We start from the raw sequence: 26,462 nt of genomic DNA, 5'->3' as shown, positions 1-26,462 counted from the left end.
ATACGATAGGCAGCTCGAGAATTATCATTAAAGCAACTCCATGACCTAGTTACATCATCACGCTGCTCAAAGGAGGATCTCTTCTGTGGTCTCATCGAGTCATTTTCTCTCCACAGTGGTTCTGTCTCTAGTCCGTAACACGTCGCCTCCAGCTGGGCCTTTATTATTCATCAGATTGAATTCAATTCTGTCACCATCTTGACGATCTTTCCTGTTCTAAAGAACAAGATTTTTGAAAAACCCTCTTCGTTCCACTTTCTACGCCACATTTTCGGCGCACTCTGTCGTCTGTTGACAAGTGCCACGAGCGCCTTCTGCAGCCTCTTTTTATCTACTCTTTGATTGGACAATATAAATCACTCATCTGTGATGGGCATGACCTCTCAAACATGGCCACCACTTCCAACCTCTCATCCCCCATTCAACCAAATTGTATTTTTCATAATCTATTAACTTCCAACAATGCCGTGGGACGTTCCTAAGCTCCTGTCACATAAAACACACTTGACCTAAACTACTATTGAAATACCATTATTGGCGGCATAAGTTGACGAAAGATGTTGTTTGCATACAGCTTATAGCGAGCAGACGTAGCTTAGGAACCATCTTGGTAAGAATGAAGAGTTCCGATTTAGCACTTGGGGTGATCTCCTTAAAGTTACAGCGCGATTTTAATGGACAGATACAAGGGCAGATGATGAGGAAAGGCAGAAAGATAAACATAGCACTGGATGCAAAATTACTGCTCATTCTGGCTTGATGACCAAAACTGACACTAAATTTCGAAAGCAAAAATGTCGGTTCGAGATCTTGATTCGCCCATTCTCCTCACCAGTGGAGCAGATGGGAGCTTGTGCATGCCTTTGGTAGCTCAGGTAGTTAACCCGCAATAATCGAGGACCACTCTAGAGAAGGACAACTGCGAAAAAATTAGCCTTTTCCCCCACCAAACATATTTAGTTGATTGGTTGATATCCGAAGAATGCGCTGATCAAGCAGAATTGAAGGCTTTTTATTGGCCAATACGACCGAACTGCGCCGATGAAACAGGAATGCGAGCCTCTGTTTGGACAGTACGACCAAACTTTCTAATGTTTCTGTTTCCAAGACGAGGCCTGGATTTCACTCATGTTTTCTATTCTCATACACTTAGGAGTTTGAAAAATTCTCCTTTTAAGTGATTGTTTGCTTTTAAGACAACGGTATCGTCTTCATCACAAGGGCCTGTGTTAGATCAGCATTTTTCTGCACGATGCTTCCGTTTGTTCCTCTTGCTGTCAAAGGCTCCATTGTTGCAAGTGGACAATATTTTTTTGAATCTTTTCATCCATGGCTCAGTTATGGTCATATGTCATAATAAGTCTCATGGGATTAGAGGCGATTAGCGTCCAGAACCTGTCGACCAGGAACTTTTTTGCAGGGCCTTGGATATACTTGATACTTGTTAGAAAACCATTTCTTGTATTTGCCCTTTCGGTTTCAGCCTATGGACCCCATGAAGTTGCTTCGCGGGGGTAGATGTTATCATGATTTGCCCTGATAACGTTTTGGTAAGACAGTAGAACGATGCGAGTTCAGACCAAGGTGCTAGCTGGCTTTGTTTTAAGACAACACACTGCGGATTGGGCTAGGCCTGAATTCTCTTCTTTTTCTTTCTACTATCTCAAAATTATACTTTTCATACGTTATACTAAGGTAAGTAAAAGTACAGTCTAACCTGACCCAACCGTGATATGGGACAATTCAAGCTAGATGATAGCCTGCACTGGCAAACAAGGTTAAGATTCGGAACAAAAGTTTGCATCTCCCGTGGGCAGATAGTCTGTCTTGCGTAAGCTGGCAGGGTCCAACAACTCATTCATAAAATTGCGACATCCTCTTTGATATGTTGGACAATCAACCTTCCTTTGTGTTCAATCAAAGTCAAGTTAGTGTCGCCCCTGGATGGGCACAGCTTCCGAAGAAGGACTAGGCCTGGACGCAGCATCAAAGACAGTACCGACCAAAAGCAAGAATGAAACTTCTCATTTAGTAGGATTAGCCCGGGTCAAAGTTGTTGCGAACAGTGCTGCGTTTATTTGTATTTTCACTCCATTTAGCACCAAGCTAAATGTCACGACTTTGAGAATCCGGTGTGAAAAAATACAAACGATCTAGTACTGGCATGTTGTCAACATGGTGGATGAAAGCCTTAACAAGCGTCCCGGGCTCTGGTTGTTTTTGACAATACCTTAAAAAGTTAGGGGATACAATAAAAAAACCTGACAGCTAGACCTTTATCTCATGTTGCTCTATTTGCTATAAATACGTTTCGTTCCCAATCTTCAATGCGGGATGAACGATCTATTAATGTGATTACCAAGACAAGATGGATGAGTGAATCAACTTCAATGTGTTGGCAGCCATATTTCTCGTTGGCGACGAGAAGTGCAGCGTGGCCACGTAACAAAAAACCTGTCGGTGACAGTTTTTGCATGCTACAAAGTTAATAGTACGGTGAGAAGTAGCATCACCCATCCCACGAAAACCAACTTAACCTCAGTCTCGTCTCTCAAGTTCTAGAAAAAGCATTTCATTCTTCTGTTGACCCCTGCAAACCTGGTGATACCTTGACGCACTCACCAACATTTAGGTTTCCACACTCAGCAAAACAAACCTGGATTCGGGTTAGCTGAGGACTTTCATTTCATGCAAAGAAGTTTTGTAAAGAAGCAACATGGTTGTTAGTTACAATGAATGACTGTCATTACATTCTCTGTTAATTTACAGGATGGGTCTTGAACAGTGGCATAGTTCGTTTCGGGCTAGTTATCTTTCTTCCCAATTTTTGTAGAAGTTTCGTCAATCCCCCATTTTGTATTTTCAAAATGGCTTCGCTCGACAGCCCCCAATCGCCGCACTGCTGTTGAACTGCCAGTTACCACCTTCTTTACTCCTAGATGTCTGCAACAATAACAAAAACACCCAACATATGCCATTATTTCAATTACTTCCCTCGATATTATTATTAATATATTTTTGACCAGCAGATAATATCATTTTTATCCAATCAGAATACAATGCATATTGACGTCACGGCAGAGGGCGTAGGAGTTTTATGAATGGAGAGCACGGCCGCGGTCTATTGTGATACTTCCATCGACCAAACTTTTGGAAAAGTTGCGGATTGCAGATATCATTCATAAAGGTGGAAAAAAATAGTTGCGTGCCTTGGATTTTTGCTGGGTTTTAGACCCTCCACTGAATGATTACAACGAGCTTGTCCCACATCACGAGATGATTGGCGAGAATCTTGGTTGTTGAATGAGAGGACAACCTCCTCGTCGCCCATGGGCGTTTAACCAGGTTTCAGACTATCGTTTTTGTGGCCTTTGGAATCATTGGTTTATTTACATCAATCATGGTTTCGCTCAGTGTAAGACATACATGCGCGACTAATGTTTGGTTTATCGCTAGGGCCTGTTGTATGTCTACCTCGCCTTCTCAAGCATAGCGAGATATAGGCCCTATGTGAAATCTAAGCAATCCTTTAATCGTTTATTCCTCAACTTATCCAGGATGATCTGTGATAAGGTACTTTATAGGTCACATCAAAGAATGTGCATTGGTCCAGAGTGGACATTTCTTTTGTTACTGATATCATCTCATTGCTCAGAGAATCTCAGGACTGGATGTTGGTCTTCTGTACCAATGTCATCTCGAGGAAGAAAAACGTAGATGTTTGAAAACATGAAATTTTCATGTTGTTCTTTAATATTGCGAAATAAAATAGTTTAATCTGGCTGGAGACGAGGTGACCTTTAAGCTGAAGTTTATTTTGAATAAAATAAATTTTAGATTGTTTTTGTTGATGTTGTGAGCAGCAAGTTAGATATTAAACTGCTAATCCTCATCTAGACAGGAAAGAAAGGTCAGTTAGACAGCCAAGGTTAAGACGTTGAAGGTCAGAAAACGTTCAACAGTTTCCATGGCCAGACAGACGAGATTCTATACCAAACGCTTGTTGGTCCTTGATGTGACAAATAGCATATACGACCCACTTGTACAGCTTTGATGATCAGTTCCTCGTTGAGTAATCCAAAACACTCTTAGTCTAAGTAACAGACATATTTCTAACCGCGTAACGGGTATATTTGATATCATCTTAAATATTAACAAGATTCTTACAGCATTCCCACAGGACTTTCATAAAAATGTTACACTTATTCTTATCTTTCAATTCTTATCTTAACTATACTGACAAGAATCATACAAGATAAGAGCACCAACTCATCTCACATGTCATAGGATTATTCTCTCAAATTCTTGATAGGAACAATCATCCTCGGCTCTGACTGAAAAACAGCTCCAACTCCGCTGTATGCTGCATTAGGTCGAGATCTCCTTGGGGTTTTTACGCCAGGCGTTCATGCTTGGAAGGCCTTTTGCGTACAGTTATTGTATAAGACCCCCATCTCATTCACGAATTTCCTTGAATTGTTGTTGTTTTCTCCGCAGATACGACAAACCATCGATTTCAATGTTGCATTCATACAAGTCCTTATTGACTTCTACTAAGAGTGTTTTATAAATCGTGTTGAGAATGCTGCTGGAAAAGGTTACATTTAATACCATAGATCTAGAGGGATATAGGTCCTGCTATATTTGCTTCTTTTTTCCGCAGCCGGATTCAAGTGTTCATATAAACACATCAAAATGTCATTCACGTTACTGTACTGACCTTGCACAAGAAAACTTCGATGTTACAAACTCTATATCGACAGCTGATGAGCACAGTTGGGGGGGGGGGGGGGGGAACTGGTATTGTTCTCAATGAAATGGAGTATAGTTTGAAGATAAAGAATAAATGGGGGTAGCTCTGCAGAACAGTGCAGTGGAAAACTAATGATGTTTAAACAACAAGTGCATTTGACACCTGTGGCGTGGTTTGATAATCTTTCCATTGTCTCGGGATCCTCCTGGCTATCCAGTCTCCTCCTTGATTAAAACTGACATGACTGTCACTAGTTGGAGGCTTTTTCCGACCAGTGTGTTACGTAGCTAATAAATTGCTAGTTCCACCTGATACAGATGAAGTCTCAACCCAGTATTTTCAAGACAATTAAAGCTGTCCTGAGGAATGCGCTGTTTTGTTAAATGCTCCTCCACTTTTCAATTTTCAAATCATAGTCCTTTTCTAGAACATTATATAATTAGCAATTTGCAACTTATCTCTTCCATGTCGAGTCACCTCAGTGTTTGGTCTGTTACCCTCAGTAAATGGCTGTCACGACCAGAGACTGTAACTTTGTATATTATCATCCCAAGAGCGTGGTCTCTATTGTGTCCTGCCGCTTGGACAACTTCAAATAAAGATTATTTTCCAGCAGTTTCGTCGCCATCAGAACTGAGACGCTGCATCTGATAAGGGTCGCTCACCTAGATCACGTGACCAAAAGGCGTCAATGACCTACCTCTTACTGTAATTACCAAGAGAGAATTATTCGCCTCCGAACCTGTCTGTCAGCTAGCGTCTATGTCCGCATCAACCACTCAATTAACCAATCTTCCATTCAACGCATCCGCACTTTGCCAACGTAATCCCCACATTATGAAATTGTTAACTTTTCGCCTCTCTCATCATATTGAACTTATATTCCAAGTTACCTTGGCAGAGCTCGAGCTTTGTGGCAAGGCTACCGCATCCATTTCCAAATGAATCTCCCAATGCTACCACAATTAAACTGATTATATCGTCAACCATCTTTACAAATTTTAATATCATCGGAAGCCATTTTGACTCCTCTGAGAGTCCCGGATGACAACATCAATGTTTTTATGTTTAGATAAGTAATTAGGGTGTAGGGAAATCGGCCTGATTAAATTAATTACAGCGCGCTGTCAATCAATGATGGGTGAGATCCAGTGAAGAAACACTCAGTATTATCTTATTTTATTAGTTGGTGTAATTTCATTAACTTATACGCAACCAGCTGGCGAGGAGCGCTATTGGCGGGGCCGAGGTTTAAGAAGAGCTGAGGATGGGACGAGTGATCAGTAGTGGCCCGGCAAGACGAGAGCGTTCATGTAGCACTTAATGGACGCAGCAATTAAGGAGATACACTGGTGATCAGACGCACCTTCTGCCCCATTCATGAACCCTTGGGACTAGAGAACGGAACGAGCAAGGAGGGATACGGAGCCAGTGATACACTGACAGCAGACAAGGACAGGACGGGAATACGCCCTCACAGGCTCTCAGGTGGCTGTGGCCTCACAATCAACACGATTCAAAGAAAAAACTTCGGATCGATTGTCTTTCTAGTGGCCTTTGATTATCAAAAAGGTCTACGAAAACTCCATGATCATTGATGATAAGTGCATTGCCTTCTGTAACACATATAAACTGCTACAAAGGAACATCTTGGATAAATTCGTATTTAGGACTGCAGACAATTCCTTCCAGCAAAGCAATTGTTTGGAATATTGGTCTGCGAATGAGGCAAACTAACAGGTTCTGGAAATAAACTGACGATCAATGATTTCAGCAGCAAGTGGCCAGTTTTGTAATACCACGGATGCTTCAATCAATGAAAAATGTAACGAAACACCAGGTCCTTTGACAGTTTGTCCTGAGAAGTTGGGATTCAGTTTATCGCCTTTGCTTGACAGGTGAAAGAAGCCATCGCGACCCGTTGTAATACCGGATGTTTCATCTCTCGCAGACGACAATCAGATGGACAATCTGTTTTGATGCTGTCGAGGTGACAAAAGACGCCACGTCATACGCCCAGGCGTGAAAGTGTGTTGCCTACAACTCAAAGAAACGCGCTGCTGTATTTAAGACGTCGATTCAGACCAACTCTCGTTTTCTATGCGAGATTTCAACAGTTGCAGACGTGCTACCGTGGATGTGACAGATAATGTTAATCAAGTGATAGTGACAGGTACCTGTAGGTGTAGCAGACGACAGTTTAACATCGACTATTCTTCAACTTTTGATATCTTCAACTCCACACTTGATCAACTTTGAACAAACATTTCGCGGATTTTAGAATACTTTTATAACTTTTTCACTCATCCTTGCATTCGTCATCGTCGACGACACTTATGCAACTTTTGAAAGATTCAAAAACTGTTGCCGGTGTATTATACGGACGCGGATTGACTCACTTCTAATTCCAAGTTTGTTGCACGCTCGAGTTAAGATTGATAACTTTAAAATTCGATAACATCTGCTAGCATTTTCTGGTCATCATAATCATCGGCACTATCAGATCTTTGTCTAGATTTGGACCAGGGATTCTCATCCAATTGGACTTTCTTGACTTTGCCGATAAGAACTCTCAACTATTGTGCCAGTATCGTGCAAGCTTATCTATGAAGGAGACCAAGATCCCGATCATGGAAGGACTAAGCCACTTCGTGTCAAAGTCCTTCGACCCTTCCAAAAAGGAGAGGAGTTTTGAGGAGATGAACCAGGGGTCTATTGATGAGGAGGATAACAAGATGGGTGAGGCGGAAATTGATGTTGTTGCGGACGATGATGATGATACAGAGGTGAAGAAGGAAGAACCAGGTTCGCCCTTGCAGGAGAGGATGGAGGTGCCGCCACCGCAGACAGAGAACGGGGTACCTTCACCGCAGCCGGATATCACAATAAGAGGTAAGCGAGATTCGATTAGATTATCCTATTTTCATTTTCATAGGATTGGAGCTGACTCGAATGTCAACATTAGATCTCGTCATTCCAGTTCCTGAGTTCTTGATTTCAGTTTATCTGCTGTGGTGTCATAACATGATGTCACCAATGCACCTCTCACTTATAAACCAAGGTTAGCTTGATATTGATTGTTTGCTACAATAACGCTTGAAATATTTTCAGATTAGAACGATTATAGCATTTTCATCGCAGTTATCATCATCATCAGAATCGAGTATGTCCATCCATAATCCATGCATATCGCAAATCTTCCATATTTCATTGAATACATAAAAAAGTGAAACCAACAAATTGCAAAATATTCCAAGGTCTGTTCATGCTCGGAATCATCTGGTTAGAATATTCATAATTTCAAAAAGTTAAAATTTAAAAAACCCAACGGTCAGTCACTTGTGGTGATTGTCAGGTTGATCTTTGGGATGACTTCACAGCAGTCTTGAAACAGCTGCATGTGGGCTGATAAATACTGACAAACGCACACCAAACGCCATATCACAGACCCGTCCTTTCCCAATTAAAAGCCACCGATTGCAAAGCACAGAAATGACAATTTGTTTGCCTTTGATCTTGAAGAAGTCATTTATATTAGACAAGTTATTGTCAACACTCTGTATTATGTATGTGTGATAATGAATGTGCTGAATACATTGAGTGGGCGTGTGTACCATCCCCACATGAGTTTACCAATATCTAGTTGGTAATAACTTAGCTACAAGGCGGATGTATTGTTGGACTTGCCAAGGCAAGGCGTTTTGTCGCATTCATCGCGTCTGTTGCCGACAAAATGCTTCCAAAAATAACATGTGTTAGATAAAAAATGTCTGACGATCCAAGGATCCGAAATGAAAGTCTGTTGCATCTTCTAAAATGGCCGAAATAATAATATTAATGCTTCATATTTAGAATTAAGAAAATGTGTTCAGATGATAAAATACTGATCTACAGAAAATGAGATTGACATATTTGAAATAAAGGGTTTGTAATTGTAATCAATGGCACTAGAATCCCCTTTCTCCATCCATGGATGACCCTCATTTCTCATAGAAGTAATTTAGAAGACGTGGGATGTCGAACTTTTGCATTTTCACTGACGATTTTTGAATCCGTCAAATCGCCAGAAGGAATTCTGATAAGGATGGATAACCTTTATAAAAAGGGGCGGGGTGAAAGGGTCTTAAGACTCCTTAGGGCATCCTTTGGGCATCCACTCTATACCCTATCCATAAGGCTATAATGAGGAAGGGTCCCAGGGGCCTTACTGCAAGGGCTCCCAAGGGAACTTGATGACAAAAGGTGCAAGTTCAGTCCTGCTGCTGATGAGAGAATGGATTTAGATCTGAAGAATCGTGCTTTGACTTTCTGCTAAAGGAGTATGATAGACTAGAAACGACTTATGCAATGGTGTCCTCAATATCGAGTTGGCAACCGAGGATAAGGGCATGTCAATGAGAGGGTAGAATTATCGTGAAATTTGCAGCCGACAAAGTTCGTGGGCTTTTCGTCCAACACAAATTGCGTGCAATGGCAACCTTCAATATTGGCTGGAGCAAATTGTACTCATCGGTAGAACTTCTGTGTCAGAGCTCCTTTTGAACACCTCAGATGATTGGGTGAATATCATGTGAGAACACAGAATAACGTAAGGTGGGGCAAATCTGGCATTTCCTCCAAGAGATTGGCAATAAGGGCGTATAGCGGGGTAAACACAAATTGGCCTTCTGGGTTTGATTTGTTACAGAAGGTTACGATGATGTCACGATCACTGTGACAATTAGCTCTGCGATAGGTCAAGTTTATGCTGACTTTCAGTTTATGCCAATGTCAGTCTGATCTAATATCACACCGTAATATTGCCGAATGCAAAAACCGAATGCCACGGATAAGTAGCATATGACAATGATTTCATTCGCTCTGTCAGCCTTTCGCTCATTTTAACCAGACACCACATACAATGCTCAGCCCCGGGCCAAGACGCCGAGAAGGACGTTACACGCAGTCGCATTCTTCAAACACAAATAGACCAGCGTCCCCCATTGTTGTGGCATTGTCCTCACAGCTTCCTAACCATCGAGAGGGTGGATACAGTTGAAAAAGATCATCAAACTAAACATCATTTTATGTCGTATTCTCAACAGTTTTTCTCAAAGGGGAGAATTGACTTGGGGAACTTACCAGCGGGGAATGAATTGGGACAATGTGGCTCAATGTGGTGGAGTTGTTTGGTGAGTTGGTGAGGTATGGTGGGTGGTACCTCGAGGGGATCCCCTTAGGCCCCGTTATCGAGAAAATCACGATTTCCCCAGCGTTGCTGCGTCTGTAACAGTGATTGAATCGCGGGGATAGGCCTTGGTGATCTTAAATAGAGAAATGCAGCCATGAGAATTGATGATTAAGATAGGAATTCGATTGTCAGGGTGTTTGAGGATAGGCGTGTCCGGTTTGACATTTCCTCTGATTACCATTTCGTCTTTTTGACAAAAAGAAACTGCTTCTGGGGAACAGACATTGCTCCCTTTGCGTTCAAGAGGGTTTGTGATGACGGGTTCGATTGGAGATATTTGTTGGGTGTGACTGAGTCTGGTAGACATTTTCGTTACAAAGTTCAAGTCGCAAATTGTTATGAATTCCATCATGGAACATGTTCATGATGTGATTCTGAAATCTGGAAACAATTCACCTTTGAAGGTTACTAATTAGACGCTGACAACTTGATGCAGCGATTAATAAACCAGATTCCAGTGCTAGATGATCTTCTTTACCATTACCAAGCCTACTCGATCTGAAAACACATTGACTCGTTCAGCTATAATTAATGAATGTTGCAAATGTCGTCCTCCAGTTCATCATCCGGTGGGACAAGCGGCAACAGCATGACGTCCATGTCCAGGCGAAATATCAAAACAGTCTTCAATGATGTTGAAGTGATTTTCACAGTTTACCTTTAGAGGTTTGACCTCAGTCCATTGTGTGGCGATGAATGGGTCTCCCTAGCGCATGCTGGGCGGGAGACCTCAACTCTCGCCCCCCAAGTGAGAAAAAGTGAATGGAACTATTTAACAATTCATTTTAGATAATCGGCCGTGAAAATTTGCGGTAAATCACGGATGCAGAATCACTCATTTAACTCAAGTGTTCACTTACTGGGTAACGATTCAGGAGCCGGTCAACTGCTCTTTTGCTCGGACGGGTTCTGAGTTTAACTGGCAGACGCTGGCGTATCGCCGTAAACGGTTACTAATATGACATGCCTTCCGTTGCTTACAAATGATTTGTTTATGAGGGTTGATACTTTCATACCTCACACAGCATTAGAGCATGTGAGAGCATTGAGCATACAATACTGTGGGGCCCAAACATCTAAGGTGATGCAAGTTAAGTAACGAAGTTATCATCATCGAACCATTTAACCAAATTGGTTCAAACCTCAAGGCAAGCTGGGAACGAATTACAGTCGGCTCTGACTATATGTGCCGGCCTAAGTTGCCCCGTATGACAGTTGCACAAGGATAAAAATGAATCTACGCTGACGTGCATGTCATTTTCTATCCCTTTGAATCAGGTCCCAAAGCGAATTAATAAATTTCGGAATAACCGCTGATAAATTTAGTTGATAACTTGTCATTGCCAATAAGCGAGCATCCCTCCCTCGTGACGTAAGCTACAATGATAGGCCCGCATCAAATAATGACAAACCCGCATCAAATCCTCTTTACGCGAGTTGAAACTCGACAGTTATTAGATGAATCCGTATTTAACTCGAAGGAGACGCGAAATGAATTTATCGAATTTTGCAGATTTCTGATGATTTTGACAAAATTGACCGGGCAGGCGTCTAGGTCCTGTGGGGTATTTCCACACTGCATCTTCTCGGTACAGGTTGCTTCAAACAGGTCATCAAGCAGCAGAAATGTTTGTTTAAGCAAGACCGATGTGTTCTATTGTTTTTGTTATGAGGCCGTAGCTCAATGCAGAAGACAAACTGCCCTCTGTAAGGTCTGGCATTGATACACTGACCACACTGATATGAAGTTCAAGATACATTAGGACTTGTCACATTTCAAAGGATACTTTTATTGTCATTTGAAAGAGTCTCCTTTGAAGACCACTATCCCACTCGATGACATCTTCCACAATAATTCAACTTTCAAGTTTGCCCAAGAAGCTCCGTTATAAATTAATAACCCAAATGGGTAAGCACCTCTTGGTGAGGATCAAATCATAATTTCACTTCCGCTCGATAAAAGCTTGCATCCTTTTGAAAAATGGATTGAATATCTTAAGAACCCCCTTTTGTGATTTGCAATCTTGAGGAGAGCTTCTTTTCAAAGTTTAGGCCAATCCGTCACCTTTGTCCTTTGGTTCTGTGGCTTGCAATAATGGAATATTAGCTTAAAGTATCGTATTTTTCCTATTTGATGTTTGTGATTTATAAAAAGTACGCTTTATGAAGATGATAGTCATCAGATAAATTATTGTTCAACAGGATGTCTAATGTCATAGCTAATCACAAACCCGTTTCTTTCACCAATCAAATGGATTCTGATTTCTTTCATCCAATCAAATCGCTCGTAAGTCCCATTAGGCCAATCATCATCTGGTCCATTTCGCGATTGAAAGTTCTTTTATCCAATCAAATGCCTTGTATCTTCCATTAGACCAATAAGCTTTTAGGCCATTTAGCGATTGAATTCTCGCCTCCGTTAAGAAAATGATGCCGAGTTGAAAATAATACTGCTTGCTTTCGTCTTGGCAGGCTTAATGACACCCTCTGATAAAAATCCATGATATAATGGGTGACAACAATACCGCCATGTCTAGGTCTTGCTGCGGGACTTCTTTCAAGACGAACCGGATCATTTCTATATTATATCACACCCGGTGCTCATGGCTTAATACGCACACTTTTTGCGATTCATACAATGTGTGTTATGGGGCTTAAGGAGTTGTAAGATGTTTTTAAAAACTACAAATCCTCGTGTAATTCAGGAAAATGATATGTTCCATGAAACCCTGCTTCGTATCAATAGCAGACGCCAAGTCAGAGAGAGCAAGACAAGTTCACAAGAAAAGTTAATCATTTTAATATTTCGAAAAATTCAAAAGAACGTATTCGCGATTAACTTGAAACTGTCGAAGAATATAAATTTATCATCGAACCTCGACAGATTAGAGCGGCGGTGAGAAGTTTGAAAAATCTTTGGTGCGGGATGAATGGAAGATATCTAAGAATTGTTATGGCGACCTTGTTGGTACAAGCTGGTACTTTCAATAAGCCTCGTATAGTGCCCATCCTACATGTTTTTGATAGTACCATTCGCAAACTCGGGTAAAAATCACCTCTATTCACGTCAGCAAAGGTTCTTCAAGTGATTGTGACCGCAAAGAACCGAGTAAGATGAGAAGAAAATCTTCGAAAAGTGAAATGTATCCATTGGGCCTGGACAGTTTTAGAGTTCTGGGCCTAACTGTTCCTAAATTTAGTTTTCCAGCCGACTTCACAAACGAGTAAGAAACTTCAACACATCTAACACCCCACTCGTCTCTAGATCAACTAGATCTTAATGAGTTATGGTGGTGAACTTAAGAAAGTCTTGGTTTCAGATAGGCCTACTTCTCAAGGTCCGCTTTGGTCGGAAGTAGCGTTTAACATTGGCGAAGATGGAGTTGGAATCTGCAGAGAGGATTAAGAATATGTTCTAAAAAACTAAGCTACTTGTTAGAATCAGGTCTACAGCCTACAATTAATTAATGACATCACTTGCCGCCCCTCAGGTTTTACTCTACCAGGACAAGATACAGCCGTGCTAATTACTGTGAAGAGAGTCACCTGGCCTCCTCCACACACCCCATGCCATCTTAGAGATCCCAACATCCAACTCTAGATTGGATTCTATTATTCCAATAGTTAACTCCCTATGGAACACCATGAGAACGCCACTCATTTAGACCAATATCATTGCTTCAACTCCCAGAGTAACTTGAGTGTGAGAACACGCATTCTTATTGGCTGTGAGGCCATCCTGGTAAATAGAGCAACATTCCACATTAACTTAGGATGCGCGGTTAAAGGGGATTAATCAGTTGAGAAAAATGACCAAATTGCTTTGGGTTATGATGTGGAGTTGGTACCGAAGATTAGTGGTAAAAAGACGCCAATAACCCATGCCGATCGGTTACGGACGTATTGTTGATATCACCGAGATGAAAATCCCCTTATATCGAGTTTACTTCTCAGGCGAATGATGTCAATCCAAGGTCGACGAATTTTCCTGCATCACTATTTGTCGGCCTTGAGTTGTATCAAAAAGCGATTCGCATTTTTATTTATTAGGTAATCCCTCCAAATTCATTCGAACACCCTATTTCTGATTTTTTTTAAACTCACAAACTACCTTTTCTAACGTTGGTGGGCCTTCATTAGTAACCGATATCAAACCTGGGTAAGAATGCAACTTAATTGCTCTGTTTTTTCTTGACACCTTCAATCTTGATTCATTTAGGTATTTTAGACATGTGCCAATTAATCATTATCTTTTTTAGGCTTCATGAGCTCCTAATTAGACTATCAGGTGATTCCAAGGCCTTTTTTCTTAACCGAACAAACGGATTCAAATTAGATCCACACCAGCTAACCTAAAATATTAGTTTAACTGAACATGCTGAAATAGACATATTTTACCCTGCGAAAGGCAAAACAAACAATGGTAGTATAATTGTCAGTAAGATTATGTCTGTATTTTCACACTTCGCTTATTTTAGCATATTCTGCTCATTTGGGCCACTTGATTTATCATTATTTCATGATAGATTTAAAAAATAATATTTAAAGGGGATTATCAGTTTCTATAAAAAATCCATGAAATAATTTTTAATTTCTACTTCCTCTTTACAAATCCTTGCCGCTGTGGCCATGGGGAGAGGGTAAATCACATCAATATCTGCCAAGGTTAATTGAATTGAACAACTCACATAAAATTCAAGCCGATATATCTCGTGCCATGATGCCGTTCTCTAACTAGATTTTGAGTATGTCTCAAAGAAAGGAAAGTTACACAAGATATTGAAAGAGAGACTTTGAAGGACGAAAGTTAGCATTATTGACATCCAATTTATGTTTTGGTATCAAAATATACGAGGTACACAAATCTTTTGAAAGCCACAGTTTTAGAGTCAAGTCTCCTAATTAAGAATCTTCCTTTGATGGAAAGCCAGAATTCTCTTTATCTGTTACCTGGGCCAGCCTTGGTTGGAACAGAAGCACCTGGCGGAATACCATGAGAAAACAAACAGAAACTATGCAGGGAAGGTTAACTCAATCACTGACCAATTAGAGCGCATTTAAGTGGGGTTTTAATTTTTTCAAACGCAAGATGTTCCACCTGGTAGAATGGCAGCGAGTGCTAGTACTCAAACAGGTACTCTAATGAAACGCTCACACTCTAATCAACTCTTAATGAGCAGAGAAAGTTCATTAACGAATGCATGAACAGTCGATTACAGATTCGTTAATCCAGAAGGATATTCTCCGATTTCTTTAAAACTTTCTCGGATTTTGATGCTTTCCACTCTTGAAGCACGAACCATGGGGAATCACAAAGGGACATGCAGCAAACGTATGTGATGCAACTGTGTTCTGTTATGGAGAAGCCTGCGTAAATGAATCAGCCTTGAAAACATGTATGCAGGATATGAAAAGAAACGTCGCTGAAAAATGATATTACAGTTCTTGCCGATCCAGAGAAATAACAACACACCTCCGGCGAAAAAGACTCTTCTTGCTTCTGTTAATGGTATATGTCGATTGGTGTCGTACTAAAGTCTTCTGCTGAAGTGACCCAATTAAGACAAACAAGTTGAAAACATCTGGGCGTGAAATCTCAGGTTGGATATCTCATTCTGAGGTTAAGCTGTGTCAACACAGCTTAGTGCGATCGCCACGACAGAATCAGGTAGAAAAATAGGAAAGTCATCCCGGAAACAGGTGATAGGTGTCAATACGACACGGGACGGCATGGACATTAACTAATGGCTCCTTAATACCAGAATCTTTATCAGTTTGCTCTTCCTAAACTTCGGAAGACTTTTTCATTTTTATTTGATGTAGGTCATTTGGGAGTGGCCAAAATCACCAAGGTTAGTTGGGTTATACTGAGAATAAAGACTCGCAATGATTTAGCACTGGCCTGCAGCAGCTTCAGTTTTGGCAAGCGTCTGAAATTTGATGTAACGTGACCGATTCCAGCGGAAATATCACTTTTCAACTTCTTCAATAATCCAATCTCTTCCTTCGGTCGATGGTGCTTTTTATAGCCAGAACTCCTGTGATCAACAGATGCGCCTATCCTAACCATCTCCAACAGCATGACTTTCAGTTTTCCTCGGGCACGCGTATAGAAAACCAACCCGGTCTTTTTCCGGTTGTGCGCCATCAAACCCCAGCGGGCCGGCCAATTTGTCATGTCCCGATACCGACTTTTATACCCACCCAATTATCACAAATTGCCGTGGTCGTCTGTCATGGCGGTCAGTCTCAAAATAGCGGCCATCTTGGCCAGAAAGTCAATGTCTGCTGAGACGGAGCCGTGGGCTTGAATCGCCGCTCAATCGGGACTCAAATTTGACAATTCGTGGCGCCATGCCGTCACAAGCAGACGACCAGATAGGATGGCATAATCTCACCATTAAAAATAGATAAGTCTGTAATAAAGCCCTGCGATATCTTGTTCCCTTAATACCCTAGGTACCCAGTTTAATAATATAATTGATGAATTGGCTGTCAAATTGACAAGACCAGAACATTACCTATTATATTCCCTACGAATACACAGCATATGTCATTGTTCTCAGGGTGACACCACCATAGTCATTGTCCATTTACCCTAATTTCTTTTGGTACCTTCGGGAATACAAGTTACATAAATGCATTGTTTCCTATTGTGGCCACTCTGTTTACTCATTAAAAATAATTGATTTGAAAAGTTCCCTCAGCTGACAATAGTGCGAGGCTAGATGTTTCTGGAGACAAAGTTCTTCAAGATCGTTGACTTCCAGCGGAGATCTGTCTTTCGCTGGAGAATCATAATGCGAATTCTCTGTTGGTATTTTGGTAGGAAGGACCTGATGACTCAGCCTTTACTTTCTAAAATGGTGAGACCACGATGTAAACGAGTACTCGATAATGATGATGATGATAACGGTTAAGGTTAAAACATGCTGACATGCCCATTCGTTTGAAAGATCTTGATGATCATATCCGATGTCACTGAAAGTTTTATTATTCGGTGAAGACATCATCATTGGAAGCAGCATGAGGAAAAGGGTGGTTTGGGAGGTCCACTTAACGATTAATTCGCCTCCTGAATGTGTTTCAATCATTAAGATATTTGATTATTTACAGATGACACAGACAAGATGGATTCTGAAGACGACGACCAACCCAAGCTGAAACAGCGGCGGAGCAGGACAAACTTCACATTGGAACAACTGAATGAGTTAGAGAGGCTGTTTGATGAGACACATTACCCTGATGCCTTCATGAGAGAAGAGCTCAGTCAGAGGCTGGGCCTCTCAGAGGCCAGAGTGCAGGTGAGATTACTTGAACATGACTGGACGTATGGTTTCTCAGGCAAACGTGCCCATCAAAACTTTTACCCTAAACGCAAATTTACGAAAATCTTCCAAAACACTAATGTTATGTTTGTCCAATAGAGATTCAAAGTCGGAGGCTGGACACGAAATTTGCATTGATACAAGATTTTTCTAAAATATTATGAAATTTTTATTCTTCTGTATTTCTTGGTTTTTTTTCATAAATGTTATAGAAATGAAATTTTCCAAAAGAAATTTGGAAAATAATTTTCTTTAAAAAATCGAATATCTTTGTCAAAAACATATTTTTAACAGGTTTTAATCCATAAAAACATCAAAGGAGGAAGGCTTTGGGCTTTGAGAAGCACTCCATTCCTCTCCCAAGCATGTCCAGTACAAAAGAAAATAAGAAAAAATTGTTTTTGGAAAATGGATAAAAACCTGAGTGTTCATGACAGAATAAATTTTTGAATAAAAGATTTTTTGTTTTTAAATTCTAATGAACAAAAAAGAAATACAGAATTTTTTTTTCTTCAATTTTTTAATTTTTTATTACAATTATTTGTGGAAAAAAAAATCCAAGATGGAAATAATGTTGCTCCAACGAAGCCTACAATTTACATCCCGGCCTCCAACGTTAATTTTAGGTCAAGCTTCCAACGAAGAGGTGGCTGGATTTGTTGTACAAATGATCATTTATGTCCTTTATTTCTCCTTCGGTTAAGGACAGATTGTGGTTTGTAAATGATATTATGTTAGGTTACCTCTTTGTCTCTTTCTACAATACATCAAGCATTTTATTACGAGTTACCCGCTCCCCCGGGGTATAACTGATGATATTTGTTTAGTAGCTGCGTCAGACGCTAGACATAATGGCATGGGTTCATAACGCGAGGTGAGAGATGTATTAGCAACTCGTAAAATATTAACAATATTTTATGATAATTCAATCATGGCCGCCACATATTTACATTACCAAATGAAGAACCGTGATGCAGAAGGTAGCTTGGGGACCCGGATGAGATCTCGCGGGATTTGTAATATCAGATGATAACTCGCGGCGAGATGTACGCCACGCGAGCTAATTGAGAACTTAACTCCTGGCCCGATGTCGCCTACTTCAAATGATGTGTAATAGCTCTTATAGGTTAAATGATTCTCTTCATAATTGGTTAGATTAGTGATGATTCGCCAAATGTTGGTTTTATCAGATCTAATTTTGCAGCAAAATTGGTAGGAGAATACTCATGTGGTACGTTATGCCGATTATGAGTGGCTCTGGGGCATCAAGATAAAAGATGGCGGATTATTTATGATCATGCGACTTAATGATATAGTTTGGAGAGTATGGCCAAGATTTGTTGGATATTCATGAAAACATGTCGTTCCATTTGAGCTTTCAGAAAGTATATTCTTCATGAAATAAAACTCCGATAAAAACTACCAGGATATCGAATGCGAATCAAGCTTATTTAAGGTTTCATGCAGAGCCATGCGAACATCTACTCTACAGCAGGACCAAATGTTGATGACCAGGAAAACCACATCCATTCTTTACAAGTTTGACAAATATCTCACCGCATAATGCACTTGCCAGCTTCCGCACTGGCGTAATAGAGCAACTCTGAAGCAATACTCTCATTGTATCAAGCCGGAGGTCATTAGCTCTTTCATTTCTTCCAAATTACATGTTCTATACCCAGCCTCTAATGACCCCACAACGGACCAGAGATAAACATGACTTGGCTATTCCATGAGATGAGCACACCCACATTTCACTTGCATAATATATTGGCTAATGAATGTGGCCAGTCTTGGTACTTGACTGAAGCCATGTGGCTAGAGTACCCAAATGACGTTTTTTCGTGTCCTTCCTTCTGACCAAGTACCTAGTCATAAGTTATTTCCTCAGTCATTCAGGATTTGCCTGAAACGTTATGACATATGATAATTGCTGCCTGTAACAAAGGGAACTTGGTACCTCACCTTCATTTACTGTATTCCGATTTTTTTAAATGTTGAATTTGAGAGTTAACCTCCAAAATTAACCCAGAAATGAACCACCTGGGACTCGAATGATATAATTTTATCGAATCGAGCACCTCTAATTAGGGCTCCAAAGTCAATAACATGAACTGCCCTGTCAGTGGGTGTGGGCATCTGACAGGACAGCATCAAGATGTTAAGTCAGAGAGCTCGCCCCAGCCCAGTAATTGTTAGCTGGCTTCTTCAACGCGCAGCCTATTGGAGTATCACATCAAGCAAATTAGATAATGACTGATATTCCCCAAGTACCCCTTTTACAAACACTGCGCATAATTGAGCTCAATCCACCCGAGCATTCATCAGGGTAATTTAATTGTGAGAATTAATGCCAATAAACTCATGACTATCATGAAAAATTCACTTCGAGTCATCATGATACGGGGAGGCTTTGCAATATTCACGTCATCCGCGTTATTTATCTTTATCTCGAGTTATTTAGTGCCTTGTTTTAAACTGTTCTCGTTAAGGTTCGATCAGAGTAACATACGCTTCGCTTGGTTGAACGTCTTGATTTGGTTTGTTGGTGTGATTTAAGATGGCGTCGGTGACCCTGCCGTCTGCGCAAAATCTGAATTCAAGATGGCGGAATAATCAGATTCTGTGCAGATGTTTACAGTAATGAAACTCCCAATTGAAGTGATTTTGTACAGCGATTCATTTCACTTAGTTGAAAGGGCAAGCCAACGTGAATTAGTTTTTGATTTCCGTGAGTAATTTTGAAACGTGGTAGATCCTGGATGTCGTAAAAACTGCTATACGAATAAACCGGATGTGAAACAATCCGTACGTCCGTTTTCAAAAGTTGGCTGTGCGAAATGGAGCAGGGCTTCACTTCATAAAATCTACAGTAAAGTTCGTGGGACGAGGTCGATTTGTATCAAATGCAGCCTAGAACCTGAACAATCATCAAACGAATCCCTCCGCGTCACCAAAACATGATTACGCTCCTGTTTATACAAATAACCTCAAGAATGCTATGAATTTTCCTAATACAATTTACAAACGAAATGACAGGAAGAAACTCTCAACTAAATAAAGAAAGAGCGCAAATTTACATAATCAACAATTAAATCTACCCAATTTTTCACTAATAAATTATAGGCTCTCGTATATTCGAATCACTATTAATAAGTGCGCGCAGTAATATGATTATATAAATGGGTGGGCTGTCTGTCGGGGCCCTATATACACACCGCGATGACAGTATAACCATGGTAATCGAATAATGCCTTGATCGTAATGAACTAAACAAGATAATCAGATTTCTTTATCAGTTTATAACGTTTAATTCATTTTCTGACAACATGATGTGGACGCACTGACGGAGTCTGAATACGCATTTGGTGAGGGGATGATCGTGTGGCCTGGTGGCTTTGAGAGATGGGCAATCTGATCTGGCTGGAGTATTTGGCTGGTCACTGGTTGGAGAAATCTCATCACATCAAATACTGGCAAAAGAAATCAGAAAAATGCGGCCGAGAAGCAAATACAAGTGAACATCCTCTGCTGTGAGCCCGACACTTCGTGCCAAACCATGAGGGCACACACTGGAAGTTACCACATGTTTTCTTCGATTAATCAGGGGCACCTCTTCAAACATTTCAACGTGCCTACTGCCAGAAACGAAGTAAACATTCATATATAGCTAAGCAGAAACCTAGTTACATTCTCTCTTAAAATATGGTGGACAGCGTCGGTTTCAACAAAACAGACAACCGGGAACTCGAACATGCAACAGTAGGCCTATGTGATGAATTCAAAGCTTGTCAGTGGCGCCCACTTTCTACAAACATCTCGTATTCTGTATCATTTCAGGTTTGGTTCCAGAACAGGCGAGCCAAGTGTCGAAAACAAGAAAGCCAAATGCAGAAAGGTAAGCCCAATGTCAGTTTAGCCAAACTTCCCCCAAAGACTATTTAGACATACTTTTAAAGTGTTGTTTTGAATAGCAATTAAGTCGACCATCGCCACTCTGATATCATGAAAATCTCCATCCGTTGTCATCGGCTTCACCACCGTATCCTTGGTCGGCCATCTTGGTACTTTCTTGAAGTAACACTTTTTTTAATCCCTCTGCTTCCACCACCAGCCATCATTGATACCAGTATCGTGTCATGGCGTTGCAATTTTATCTGCCATTTGCAAGGTTCTTGCTGGCCATCCTCCCCTCACATTCGCAATGCCTCTACTTCCCTGCCAGCTTCCCCGCCATATTTCTTCTATCCTAGAAGTAGCGCTTGTCCTGTGATTCCGGTCTTTGCAAGTTATGTGATCGCGATCTTCGATCTGCTATTAGCTATCCTTGATCTATAATGCCTATCTTCCCATGATAACTCTGTTCTAACCGACTACCACCCTCGTTGCTTTCCTCTTACGTCTCGCTCAGAACTGGTTCTGCCATCTTTGTTCTGTCTGTGCGATATCTGTTCATCTCTGCTGTGACTCGATCCCATATTACCATCTGCAATTAATCAGCAAACGCTGGTAAAAGGTCGTATCAAATCCAATAAGAAGGGTTACCAAACATGAGTTATAGGCGAACAAACAACCCCCAGTGACAATCTGATTAGCCTTATTACTTCAAGCCACCAAACTCGACCCCATTGGTAAACTGATGTGGGATCGAGGTTGAGAAAATCTAATGAAGGGGAAGGAAAATGTGTGGTTGAGAAAGCAAATGTTAAGAGATTTTTGAACTGCATCTCTCAATCAGCCAACCATCTTGAATGTTTGAATGGCGTGTGTGATTGGCCTGCATACATTCGGCATTCCTAAGACACATTCGGTAATCTTCGGAATGTGAAATTTACCCAATTGATTCACAACCTTTCTGTATTTCAATCCTAATTCCATCCGATCCAGGGCAGGCCGACGAGGCTACAAGTGACCGCTTCAACTTGCAATTTACGAACTGCACGATGAATAACAGACGAAACTCATACATCTTATAATGAATAGAAATATTGAGGCTATTTTTCGACAAGAAGATGAGTTTAATTAACTCTATTTATCTCTCTGATGTAATTGGAAGCCACTCCTTCTCTCAGGGTCCCATAAATGAAATCAAATCTACCAATAAAATGATTTGATTATCGAAGAGAAAGAAAGCTCAGATCGAGATGATCCTATACTACATTGGTCTCTCATGTCTATCCCTGGATCCGACCACGCGGCTCTCCTGGCTCCAACCTAACCACATCTGATCCCATGAACAAAACATCCCCATGGCCGACTCTAAGTCAGCTGCTTACCATTCCAATCTTGTCCTGTCTGTTTCATCCTCTCCCGAGCAAGCCAGCACAAATTGAGCGATCCAAACATCTTAACATGTAATGCCCTGCTATTCAGTCACACCAATTCGTCCTGAATACCAGCTAAATTGAATATAATTTAGCCCGAATTCTCCGACTCAAATGATATTAGCCACCGGCCAGGATTAACGGCTTCTATCCCTCTATTGACCTTATGTTTGCTATTTCGTCAACATACCATTTTAATTAATTTAATTAGTGGGATCAATTAACTCAATTAATCAGACAGTACTCGGGGATACCCCAAGGGTGTATGCAACGCGAATATCTCATCTCTTAAAGTGATTTTTGTATTAGGCCGGGAACCATGGCGCTTTAGTCTCTCTGGGTTCAGGGGAATAAAAACTCCGACTGCATGAGCTAATCTTCTCTGGTTTAATTAAACTTATGTGGAGACGGCGAATACTATTATGCCTAAAGAGAGTGGACCTATTTTTTATTCCGATTGCCAATTCTGGGTTAGTACCACAATTCCCACATGACAACTCAAAAGAACTTGTAATTTTGCGCTGCGAAACACTTCCTCCGTTTTGATGAGGTGGCCACGTGATGCTGACGCGAGATCTCGCCTTCCAATTTTCCTGAGCAAGCTTTAATTAATGTCATCCGCCTCTTGAAAGAAACCTAAGCGATGCATACACAAGTGGATGCTTCGAGTAGTGAGTTAGGTCCGTGGTGAAACGGAGTTCAAGACGATAGCAATGACGTCACCATATTCAGATATCAACAAAGAGCGGCCATGTTTAATGATGGCTGCCTGATCTGCGATGGACGTCACGTCACACAGGTAGATCCGCAACTTGACCACTTTCCATATAAACTGACGCCAATTGTCCAGCGTTTCTTTACAGGTTTGGCGGTCATTGTTGTGAAATCGCTCCGGTCACTTGCTCTGATGAGTCCATTCCTTTTTTTATTTCTGCTTAAATGACAGAAAAGCGCAACTATTTCATGAGATATCAGCGCTTCAATCAGTATTCGTATCATATCTGTATAATATCACTTAGTGGCCAAATTGGGTCCTCAGGTTGATCATTTTTCCTAATGACCATACGACTTGCTCAACGAGTTTCATACAATCTCTCAGCTCTTTCATAAAGCAGATATTAACGTCATCATTTCTGTCGAATGAAAGGTATGAGCTCTTTAGCACGTCTGAAAGAGGGCGTAACTCTCACGACATGAACTAGAGTGTCAAGATACACTTTCATCAAAACGGGACTGCAACGTATTCATGAAACAAGCAATAAAAAAACATGGCATCCCTTGACAATTTTTTCATGATCGCCTCTTGTTCTTTACGTGCCCATCATATGCATCCATGATACTTACTAGTCGTGTTCCCTTGCGTACGTTCATGACCTTATTGTCCTATCAAAAAATAACCTTTCGACACTCTTCTATCTTTGCAGGAATGTTGCTTGGTCCAAGCTCCCCACTGGAATCAGGCTGTCGCGTTGCCCCATTCGTCAGCATGCCCGCCATGCGTATGGCCTTCGATCGTCTCCAGCCGCCACCACACATAGGGCAGGCAGCGTGGGAAGCGGCAGCAGCTCACCTTCCGTTCCACCCTGCCACGCCGCCATTCCTCTTTATACCACCACCTGCTCATTACGCCGCCGCTTTGCATCTTTCGACTTTATCGGCGGCTGGCTTTACTACAGATGTTGGTGTCGGTCGCTTGGACAATTTAAATGCAACCAAAAATAGCAGTATTGCGGACTTGCGGCTGAAAGCAAAAAAGCACTCGGCGACTTTAGGTATATGAAAGAATGGACCACTCATCGGAGAACACAAATAATTGGAATTCCTCTCCTGTACCAAGACGGGATTGGAACACGAACCAGTTCGAATGGTAGCTCCATCTTTCGGATGCTTGCGTAATCAGGAACTGTATCGGTGATAGGACTGTGCCTTTAAGGGTAACCTCAGTGACTTGAAATGATATCGGGACTGATGGCTTGACTCGTCTGAGTGCGAAACTGCAAAAGCTCCTGGTCGTTCATCTGAGAGTCGTTTGCAGAGGTTGCAAATGGACAGTTGCTCGTGAAAGTGGCCACACATGAAGTCACGACGACAATGATTATGTAAATAAACTCTAAATAACTATGTGATCTTTGTGAACAGTTTTGGTGACGTAAGGTATTCGATATGTGCCAGTGGTGGAGAATGTCGTTGTCTTCAAATAAAGTTATTCCCAAGACATAAACGAGAAGATCTCGGAGAAACCGTAGAGAACGTAGGCCTATTTTCGAAAAGTTTCCCTTCCATCTAGCTTGGACATCAGACAACTGTTCAGGCTAAAACGAATGATATGCAGCACATAACAACAAACCGAACTCGACATTGATCAGGAAATCTTCCAGTATTCACTACGCCCCGCCCCCTTATCACCTCTCACACTCATCCTGACCCATCGTACACAGAACAGTACCCACCATCAAACATGTATGTTTCAACAAAGTTGCACCCGGAGGGCCAGCATAATTATTAGATTGGTTACTTGTTCGTCTCTTGCTGTACAACGGCTGTTTGTTGCAGTCACTTTCGTACCTCAGATTCCATGTTGGTAGTGAAATGTGAATTCGTCAAACTGAAAACTACACGTGATTGATAAAGCAAGTGATCATAAAAAACAAAGGATCTGATGTTTTGGTGACATTTCAGATGTTAACAGTCAAGCTTCATGTACAAAGGAACTGCAAATAAGTATATTGCCTTTGCCGGATTGCTTCTGAAGCAGTGTTGCGAGCAGTGGTCAACTATATTGTGACCTTCAACACTCATCGAGGTCATCCAGGGTCCATTTGAAGTGCTCTGTCCGTTAAGTTTGTCAAAAGATACATCTCACATGTGTTTACGCAAGAGAACCTGACATTTTGTGCACTTGGTGACCTTTTAACGTAAATAGTCGCAGTGCACGAGCTGGGTTTAGCATGAATGAAATAAAAAGGTGTCCACTTCATATCCAGGTTGGTTATTGCATTAGGATGTGGCTTTGCTTGGCATAGCAAAGTCTTTATGATTTGGATGCCGGGCGCTGAGGAGTGTTGTTGGCCTGCGGTGAGGTCGCATCAGAGTTACCGCAGCTATATTAGGTGTCTTGTTTAGGATTACCAATGGGTCAAAGCAAAGTCCTTACGGATAAAGTGACGGTCTTATTTTCAACATCAACGCCAGTCAGTCAGTTGTTGACAAGGCAATGGACACCAACTGTATCAAGCGGAAGGAAGCATGGTCGGTCTGAGAGAGAGATGCTGCCATTTTCGGAGCGTCTTTTAAAGGGTCTTAGGCCTGGCGTCCGATGTAATCTATAAACTATTTTTGCAATATTAGTGTAAAGTATCTGAATATAATATTAATGAAATACATGTCACGTTTGTTTCTTGATAATAAATGTTATGATTATGAACATTTCGTGTAGTTTTTCATTCTGAGTTAAGAGGTTCTTGAATCTCCAAGTGGACAGAGTTTGAAATAGCCACGTTAACAGTCTTTAACACACGTTTGCTTTTTAGTCCGGGGGACGAACAGGGGTTACTTAATTTCCTGGTGCAAATAATACTGTGGCAAAACTTACACGTATAGGTCACAGGAAGGAGGCACCACTGGCTATATCATTTTAGATGTATAGGGGTAGCTAGGACACATAGCCTACTAATGCAGCCAAGATGTACTAAACGTTCTCGGTGTGGTGATAGACTTCCCAGGTTTAACCTAGATTTCTCAATCTGGATTCCTGGTAATAGAATATCGGTCCATCGATCATAAATGATTGGAGACCTTGTGACCTGGATTCGTTGAAATAGAATTTC

General features: G+C 41.2%; 1 protein-coding gene across 2 annotated transcripts; it reads left to right on the top strand.

Moving 5' to 3' along the window:
* The first annotated feature begins 6,164 nt into the window (after positions 1 to 6,164).
* Positions 6,165 to 26,009, top strand: LOC135494681 (short stature homeobox protein 2-like). 2 transcript variants are annotated; one of them, XM_064782882.1, is made up of 4 exons: positions 6,165 to 7,645; positions 17,109 to 17,287; positions 21,152 to 21,209; positions 24,060 to 26,009. In XM_064782882.1, the coding sequence occupies exons 1-4, from the start codon at positions 7,360 to 7,362 to the stop codon at positions 24,413 to 24,415; spliced, it is 879 nt and encodes a 292-aa protein (XP_064638952.1). In that variant the 5' UTR covers positions 6,165 to 7,359; the 3' UTR covers positions 24,416 to 26,009. The 2 variants fall into 2 exon arrangements, with proteins under 2 accessions (XP_064638952.1, XP_064638951.1); XM_064782881.1 differs by having other exon boundaries at positions 17,100 to 17,287.
* The last annotated feature ends 453 nt before the right edge of the window (positions 26,010 to 26,462 follow it).

The sequence above is a fragment of the Lineus longissimus genome, chromosome 10, assembly GCF_910592395.1.
Source record: "Lineus longissimus chromosome 10, tnLinLong1.2, whole genome shotgun sequence".
NCBI lineage: Eukaryota > Metazoa > Nemertea > Pilidiophora > Heteronemertea > Lineidae > Lineus > Lineus longissimus.
This window is presented reverse-complemented; position numbering and strand designations above follow the sequence as displayed.

Excerpts from the sequence above, each read along its gene's own strand:
- LOC135494681 (XM_064782881.1), top strand. The coding sequence starts at position 7,360 with ATGAAGGAGACCAAGATCCCGATCATGGAAGGACTAAGCCACTTCGTG. Across the intron at positions 7,646-17,099 it reads GCCGGATATCACAATAAGAG|ATGACACAGACAAGATGGAT; the intron begins GTAAGCGAGATT and ends GATTATTTACAG. Across the intron at positions 21,210-24,059 it reads AGAAAGCCAAATGCAGAAAG|GAATGTTGCTTGGTCCAAGC; the intron begins GTAAGCCCAATG and ends CTATCTTTGCAG.